Genomic DNA, 8,444 nt, shown 5'->3' on the forward strand with positions numbered 1-8,444 from the left:
TTAAAACAATAAAAATAAAAATAAAAAACTTAATTTTATTATTTCCAAATTTCTACGTAATTTTAAAAACATTTTTTAAAAAAGACAACAAGATCAGACATCAAGAGCTTATATTTCTAAAAAACCGAAAACAAAGAAACATTTTTTTTTATTTAAACAAATATTAAATCAATTAGATACTCTGATTTAATATATATCTATATTAAGCCTTATTTTTTAAAATTAAAAAAAAGAGAGAGAAATAAACACAAGGTTAATGGTTAATTAAGAAACTCATCCGCTAAACTCGGTCACTTTGACCACTGAACAATTCTTCGTTACCTTTGAAATTCAGACACCTCTCTCTTTCTCTGCTTTAATGGCGCCTTCAAGCCACTCGCTTCTGCCTAACTCTTCGCTCCCATCACCCCCTTCACTCCCATTTATATTCCCCTCTCCCAGTTTCCCTCTTCATGCTCAATCCCCTCCATTTCCCACACCCCCTTCTCTGAATCCGGCGCATCTCCCCTCCCTCTCCCATGGCTGAAAACGCCTCCTCCGCCACCTCCCTGCTCAAGGACGAGCTCGACATCGTCATCCCCACCATCAGAAATCTCGACTTTCTCGAGATGTGGAGGCCCTTCTTTCAGCCTTACCATCTCATCATCGTCCAGGACGGCGACCCTTCCAAGGTCATCAAGGTCCCCGAGGGGTTCGATTACGAGCTCTATAATCGCAATGACATTAACAGGATTCTGGGTCCCCGCTCCAATTGCATTTCCTTCAAGGACTCTGCTTGCCGCTGCTTTGGCTACATGGTGTCCAAGAAGAAGTACATCTTCACCATTGATGATGATTGCTTCGTGAGTTTTCTTTGCTCTTTTATGTCTGGGGGTGTTTATTTGTTTTGTCATTTGTGTTTGGCTGAGTGATTCTTGATGGGTTGATTCGATTTTCCTGGTTGGTTTTTTAATGCCTGCCATGTGTTTGTGAAAATGCCTCACTGGTGATGAAATCTTGAAAAATTCGATTTGGGCTGCTTGCATTTATTAGTTTTTAAATCTGAATCCTAATTGTTCTTGCTTCCTCTTGTACATAATGATCTGTAATTATCTTTTTGTTCAGTTTATCTCCTATATCGCTTTGTGCTCATTCACGATGATAATATTGTAAGAAAACCTGATTATTAGCATCTGGGGGACAACTTTTGATGTTTTCAGATGTTATTTGTTTCTAAATTTGATGCCTAGGTTGCAAGCGATCCGTCTGGGAAACCTATCAATGCACTTGCGCAGCACATCAAGAACCTCCTCTGCCCCTCCACCCCCTTCTTCTTCAACACCCTTTATGACCCTTTCCGAGATGGTGCTGACTTTGTACGTGGATACCCCTTCAGTCTGCGTGAGGGTATCCCGACGGCTGTTTCTCATGGCCTTTGGCTTAATATACCAGATTATGATGCACCAACTCAGCTTGTTAAGCCTCTGGAAAGGAACACAAGGTAAGGACTAATTTCTAAAGGCTACCATTTAGATGAAATCTAGAGGTTCAGTCAAATTTCTTTTCTAATGGCTTTCGTTGTCTGAAAAAGGTTTGTGGATGCTGTTCTGACAATCCCGAAAGGCACTTTGTTTCCCATGTGCGGTATGAATTTGGCTTTTGATCGTGATCTCATCGGCCCTGCAATGTACTTCGGACTCATGGGTGATGGCCAACCTATCGGTCGATACGATGATATGTGGGCAGGCTGGTGCACCAAGGTGAGTGATAGATTGATCAAATCAACAGAGAAGTTTCAAATCATTTACACCCTCTCTCAACACTTGCGACCTTCTTGCATCATATCTTTAATTCCGAATTCATTTTCAATCCGCAAAACACTAAAAGCATACCGTTAGAACAATTACAATGCATCTGAATGATAGATTGATCATAAGCATATAGATGTAAGTTCCATGTGACCTTCTGGAATCGTATCCTTAATTCTGAATTCATTCCCAATCCATAAGTCCTGAAAAGCATTCTTTTAGGAGAATTATGATGCATCTGAATGACAGATCAGTCATAGATCAGTCATAGAGGTTATGTGTGAAATTCTCTAATCATCTCTTTAATTCCGAATTCATTTTCGATCCACAAATCCTGAAAAAGCACTCTGTTAGGAGAATTAGGACGATGCATCTGAAAGATAAATTGGTCATATACACTCATGTAGGTCATATGTGATCATCTGGGGCTGGGAGTGAAGACAGGACTGCCCTACATCTACCATAGCAAGGCAAGCAACCCATTTGTGAACCTGAGGAAGGAGTACAAGGGCATTTTCTGGCAGGAAGACATCATCCCTTTCTTCCAACAAGTTGTTCTTCCAAAAGACTGCACCACTGTCCAGAAGTGCTACGTTGAGCTGGCCAAGCAAGTCAAGGACAAGCTCAGCAAAATAGATCCTTACTTTGACAAGCTGGCAGATGCCATGGTGACATGGATTGAAGCTTGGGATGACCTCAACCCAGGTGGAGTTTCGGCCAATTTACCCAACGGCAAAGCGTAATCGTCTAGTCGAACCCCCCCGTCTTATTTTAATTTTCCTGCAACTATAGGTATTTGAGTTTTAATAACTAATGATTTTTCGGATTTTGTTGGATGTACTTTTTGTTCTTTCAATCTACTCTTTGTTATGAGTTAGTAGAAACAATAAGATATGGTGATCAAGTTCTAGTTTGTACCAGAGTTGTGATGGCCAGAATTTTTCAGTAATATTTATACCACAACGTTTGAGTTGAGTTGTGTTCAAATTATTTTGTTTGCTCGAGCCATAACAATTTTGTTCTTAATTGTCTTTTGCACATCAATCGATTTGAATATTAAGACACAAATCTAGCTTGATGCAGCCTTCTTGGCTCAAATCATATCGTAAAAAAATTGCGCTCATATTTAGCATGCTTCTCAACCCAATGTAGGTAGGGGCTTCAATCGAGCACAAGTAACACTCATTTTTCAAGTAGTTGACAAGGTCCAAAATATAGTTGCAGCAAACAATCATATAGTTAAATTGGTTAAAGTAAGAAGTTCGAATACGGTATTGCACCTACACGACTGTTTAAACTACATGAATGATGAATCAAGATTTTCTCATAATACACTTGCCATTTAAATGTCTGGAAATACAGTCATAAGCTAAATACCATTTGGAGAAATTTTTCAACATGAAACATTTTTCCGAAGAGACATTAGACAACATTAAGAACATCTTTGTTCTTTCTCAAATAAAATATCACTAGTTTGTTACACACAACTTAAATGGACCAAAGATATCCATTAATTCACTAAAAATTGAGTTGGTTCATAATTAACTCTGAACAAAAAATAATTTTTTGCTTCTTTTTTTTAAACCAAATTAATTTCTCTTAAAACGAAGTAGTTTCTTATATATTTTAGTACTTTTGTTTCAATATTTCTTACTTCATAACATTACTTTTTCACTTTTCCAAAAAAAAAAAAAAAAAAAAAAAACAAACAAACAAACAAACTCCAACATTATCTTTTAAAAATATAAAATGTTCAAATGTAACATTTAGGAATTAAAAGGAACTAGCCTAGTTTAAGAAAGTATTAACAAAAAAAATCCAAGAAATCAAATAATTACAAAATTAGTTTAGATTCTACAATCTGACATTGTTGTCTTCTATTAATATATGACAATTTCTACAAATTTTATATTTTTATTCTCATGGATTTTTTTTTTTAAAAAAGACAAGTAATTAGTTAATTTTTTTTTTTTTTTTTTTGCCATTGAGTAAGAAGTAATTTTGTTGTATTTTAAAATTAGCTACTTTTTCACCATTCAACAGCCCACTGGACCCAAGAAACCAAAGAAAAAGCCCACAAACGAAGGCCCATTTAGAAAACCAAAAAAACCACAAAATAGTTGCCCCTTGCAGGTCTCGAACCTGCGACCTTCGCGTTATTAGCACGACGCTCTAACCAACTGAGCTAATAGGCCAGTTGTTTATAGAATTGGCCTCTTAATTAAATGGACCAAATGTTTTCATTAAAAAAATAACTCTTAAATGGACCAAAGATATCCATTAATCCACTAAAAATTGAGTTGCTTTTTCTTCTTTTTTTTTTGAAACTTCAAATTAATTTTTGTTAAAATGAAGCAATGTCTTATATATTTTAGTACTTTTGTTTCGATATTTCTTATTTCAGGTAATTAACTTTATTTTTTCACTTTAAAAAAAAAACCAAAATCTAACATTATCTTTTAAAATATAAAATGTTCAAATGTAACTTTTAGGAATTAAAGGGAACTAACCTAGTTTAAGAAAGTATTAACAAAAAAAATCCAACAAGTCAAATAATTACAAAATTAGTTTAGATTCTACAATCTTACATGGTTGTCTTCTATATAATATATGACAATTTCTACAAATTTTATCTTTTTATTCTCATAGATTAAAAAAAAAAGATAAGTAATTAATTAAAGTATTTTTTTTTATTTTTTGCCATTGAGTAAGAAGTAATTTTGTTGTATTTTAAAATTATCTACTTTTTGAATCCTTATTTTGTTAAAACTACATTTTAGCTTGTACGTTTCAGCATTCAACAGCCCACTGGACCCATGAAACCAAAGAAAAAGCCCACAAATGAAGGCCCATTTAGAAAACCAAAAAACCGCCAAAATAAATTGGCCCATGCAGGTCTCGAACCTGCGACCTTCGCGTTATTAGCACGACGCTCTAACCAGCTGAGCTAATAGGCCAATTGTTTAAAAAACCGAATAATAAATATTAGATTCATTACAAAAGAGAAGTTAATATTAATGGATAATCGATTGGATTCGATAATTTTGGATGGAGAACGTAACAGCGAGCGAAGTGGCCGGCTTCGCGGTGGGGGCTCTGCTGGTCTGCGCCACCATTTCTGCTCCCAGAATCGACGCTTTCATCTCTTCTTCTCAGCGCAGGTATCCCATTTTTTTCTTCCAATTTTCACTCTCAAACCCCGTTTCCATGCCCTCTTGTTTCTGGGTTCTTGTTCAATTCCTAAATTTCACCCTATTTTCAGTCCAATAATCGGTGGGGAACACGAATTGGACTGAACCCATGAGTCTTTACTTCGTTCTCGTTAGGAGAGAAGTTCGTTTTCGTTTTTTGTTTATCGAATCTGTTTGTTGGTTACTGATTGATTCATTGATTTTGTAGCATTTGTGGATAAGGAAGTGAAATTGGTTTGTGATTTGTGGTCTGTGTGTTGGAGCTTGAAGAGGCTGTTTGTTGATGATATATGCATTTTGGTTTGTATCTTATGCAATGTAATTTTACTTGTATCAACAGCATTTTGATGGGGAAAGTTGATTTCAAAAGGAAAAAGAAGACTCAGAACAAAAACATGGATAATGAAGTTGTTATTTCATATTGAAACCAAAAACATAGATGTTAGGAAACTGATTCATTAGAGTCTCCTCCATTGTTGACAAATTATTTTATGGGTTGGAACGTTGATGATTCTACACTATTGGATGTATAGAGAGTTTAAAAGCTGAATTTCGAATGTGTATCAAATGGTTTGAGGACAACCAGATTGAATAAGTTTTTTTCCTTTCTTTGTTCCTTTGTCCTTGTTTTAAGGCAAACTTCCTAAATCATTTCTATTCAGATGAATATTCAACAAAGTTGAACATTGGTCCCTGTTCCTTGCATTATGCTTATGACCCACGCCACTAGTTTTTAGGGAGGCTTCATCTAGGGGTGAAAAATTGGTCGGTTGGCGTCGGTTTCCTTATCTACCTTTTAGAAGAGCTTTCTTTCAAAAAAAATTTTGATAGCAAGTTATATATACACACACAGTTTTAGAAACTTATTTTTTTCTATTTGGTTAGAATTCAAATGTGTTTTTTAAGAAATTGTATTGTGAGGAAGAAAGTAAAGATTTTTAAAATAGAAAACTAAAAGCAAAATCGTTATCAAATAGGGTCTGAGTTTTATATCCGAGGGCTTTTCAACATAGGACTTATTTTACTATCCTGGGTTTGGTTTCTAGAATCAATGTGATTTTTGTTGTTTATTTTGGGCAGCTCCTTGGGTATGTGCAAGAGATGTGGTGACCTGAGAATGATAGCATGTTCAAAATGCAGAGGAGTTGGATCAACCAAAGCAGGTGGACTGTTTGGTGTCAACATTCTTGCTGACTTTTACGAATCGTTTGGAAGAGACGAATCGAACCTGCCTTCTATCCCGTGCTCGAGATGCAACGCTAAAGGTCGCTTCAGCTGTCCAGATTGCTGCTCTCAATCAATCTCATGAACTTGAACTTTTTTTCTTTTGTTCTTGGGTCATGTAGATATGAAATTTTCCATTTTCAATATTATGGAAATGTACCAATAGCTTCTCATTATCTCTTCTTTGCTTTTCTTTTTTTCCTTACCTTTTTTACCACTTTCATCTTTTCATGAATATTACTTTGAAGCATCTGCATAAAGCTGAAATTCCAGAAATGAAGATATATGGTGATGAAGATTTCAACTTCATACAGATGTCTTTTAAACTTTTTCCCAATAAGGGTCTGCGAAAAGATCTGTCTTTGCTAAAGATAGCAGAAAAGAGAGAAGCCAAGCCAAAGAATTTTAGTATCAATGTTCTTCCAATTGAGAATACTTTGAAAAAGGTTGCATTATATAAGAATATGACATCAGGTGCTATATTATTTTGGAAAATTTTCTCTCTTTACATCTGTACTTAGCTCAACTGGTCGGTTTCATTATCGAACTCTCAATCTCATCAAATTCAACTTTAAACTTGAATAAATATGAAGACACTGTGTTATTTGGAAAAATTGCATCTCTTTACACCTGTACTCAATCTCAAATTGAACTGTAAACTTAAATAAATATGAAGGTACTATGTTATTTGAAAAACTTTAATCTCTTTACACCTGTACTTAGTTGAACGGGTTGGTTTCAATGTCGAACTCTCAATCTCATCAAATTGAGCTGAAAATGTAATTTGTTTACTCTTGTACTCGGCTCAACGGGTTGGTTTCAATGTCAAACTTTTAATCCCATTATTGAACTGTAAACTTGAATAAATAGGAAGGTACTATGTTATTTGAGAAAAGTTCATCACCTGTACTTAGCTCGACAAATCAGTTTTAATATCGAACTCTAAATCTCATCAAATTGAACTATAAACTTCAATAAGTATCAAGCTTAATACATTCTCAAAACTAAATTTAAAAACGATCTACAAATTAACAAATAAATTACACAATACTCGACCAACAACACAATTTAAAACATAAATTTTTAAAAATGGCCAAAGTTGGACCACCTAATCAAGTGGGTTAGAAAAGGCCTAAAAAGTATCCAATACAACTTGCAAAAGAAATAGTATGCACAAAAATAGCTTCATTTAGCTATAATAATGCTCATAACTGCCTACAAATCTTCAACAAAATGATCAAATTAGCTAAATGAGGGTATAAATCCCATAACTTATTAAAGTTTAAAGTCTCAATTTGACAGAAATTGGAAGTTAAAGTCGACTCAGTTTTCCCATATTATTTCTTTCTCATTTCGTATAAGAATCTTTCATTAACACATGAAGTGAAAAGTGAGAAGACTAGTTAAAAATATATTGAAAAGATTAGATGTATCTAAGATTATAAGTAAAAGAAATTTGGATCTAATAATGGCATCCATGTCAGGATGCCATATTGATTGATAGAGATTAGAGAAGGTAGTGGAAGAAGGGATGTAATTAATTTCCTAAGATGGAGAAGATGAAAGAAAAATATGGATGATTGGGACCAAACAAAATGGGAAAAAGAGGGTCTTTTATAGTGATTTCATTGCTCTTAACTATAGCAAGAAATGGGTGAGAGGAATTGATTGCTGTTGCTCAAACTTGATTATATGTTCTTGTTTTGAAACTTTGCCATTTACAATTCATTTAGTGAACTTCAAGTTAGGAATATTTGCAACAAATTTGTACATACAATTCATTTGAGATCTCAAAAAGGTGATTATGCTCATTGAATGGATGTCCAACAATAACAAGGACTAAGAAATTTTGATTGGTTTTAATGTTTCCCCCACTTGGAATAGTACAATGTTTGTTTTGGTCCAAGTCGGTTTTTATTATGTACTTTCAATTTTGTCAAATTCGACCTTCAAATGCAACCATTGAAATGAGTATTTACGTTTTATTTTAGTCAAGAGCTAATATAATTTGCAATTTTGTGAGAGGTTATGTGTTAAAAATCGTTCAAATGACATGTTTTAAACTCAACCAAATTGTTCACAATTATTTGTAGCAAAATTTACCATTGATATTATAAGTTCGACAGACAAAAAAAAAATTTAAGAGTAATGAAACAGAGAAATTGATCCACATAGAAATTTCATGATCAAACCATTTCAAAAAAATATTTGTGAAGTTAATTTTCTAACTTGGAAATCTTCT

At 34.2% G+C, this 8,444-nt stretch overlaps 2 protein-coding genes and 2 non-coding genes across 4 annotated transcripts; 2 read left to right on the plus strand and 2 right to left on the minus strand.

The window, feature by feature from the left end:
* The first annotated feature begins 346 nt into the window (after positions 1 to 346).
* Positions 347 to 2,777, plus strand: LOC111022204 (putative UDP-arabinopyranose mutase 1). The gene is made up of 4 exons (XM_022299378.2): positions 347 to 842; positions 1,230 to 1,480; positions 1,571 to 1,739; positions 2,195 to 2,777. Exons 1-4 carry the CDS (start codon positions 519 to 521, stop codon positions 2,528 to 2,530), a joined length of 1,080 nt encoding a protein of 359 aa, XP_022155070.1. The 5' UTR covers positions 347 to 518; the 3' UTR covers positions 2,531 to 2,777.
* A 1,131-nt stretch (positions 2,778 to 3,908) lies between these two features.
* On the minus strand, positions 3,909 to 3,981 carry TRNAI-AAU (transfer RNA isoleucine (anticodon AAU)). Its single transcript has one exon. It is a non-coding gene; the product is annotated as a tRNA-Ile (tRNA).
* A 689-nt stretch (positions 3,982 to 4,670) lies between these two features.
* TRNAI-AAU (transfer RNA isoleucine (anticodon AAU)) lies at positions 4,671 to 4,744 on the minus strand. Its single transcript has one exon. It is a non-coding gene; the product is annotated as a tRNA-Ile (tRNA).
* A 43-nt stretch (positions 4,745 to 4,787) lies between these two features.
* LOC111022174 (chaperone) lies at positions 4,788 to 6,378 on the plus strand. The gene is made up of 2 exons (XM_022299339.2): positions 4,788 to 4,948; positions 6,059 to 6,378. The coding sequence occupies exons 1-2, from the start codon at positions 4,836 to 4,838 to the stop codon at positions 6,285 to 6,287; spliced, it is 342 nt and encodes a 113-aa protein (XP_022155031.1). The 5' UTR covers positions 4,788 to 4,835; the 3' UTR covers positions 6,288 to 6,378.
* Positions 6,379 to 8,444: the final 2,066 nt, after the last annotated feature.

This window comes from Momordica charantia (assembly GCF_013281855.1).
Source record: "Momordica charantia cultivar OHB3-1 chromosome 8 unlocalized genomic scaffold, Mcharantia_2.0 BLBB01000008.1, whole genome shotgun sequence".
Lineage (NCBI taxonomy): Eukaryota > Viridiplantae > Streptophyta > Magnoliopsida > Cucurbitales > Cucurbitaceae > Momordica > Momordica charantia.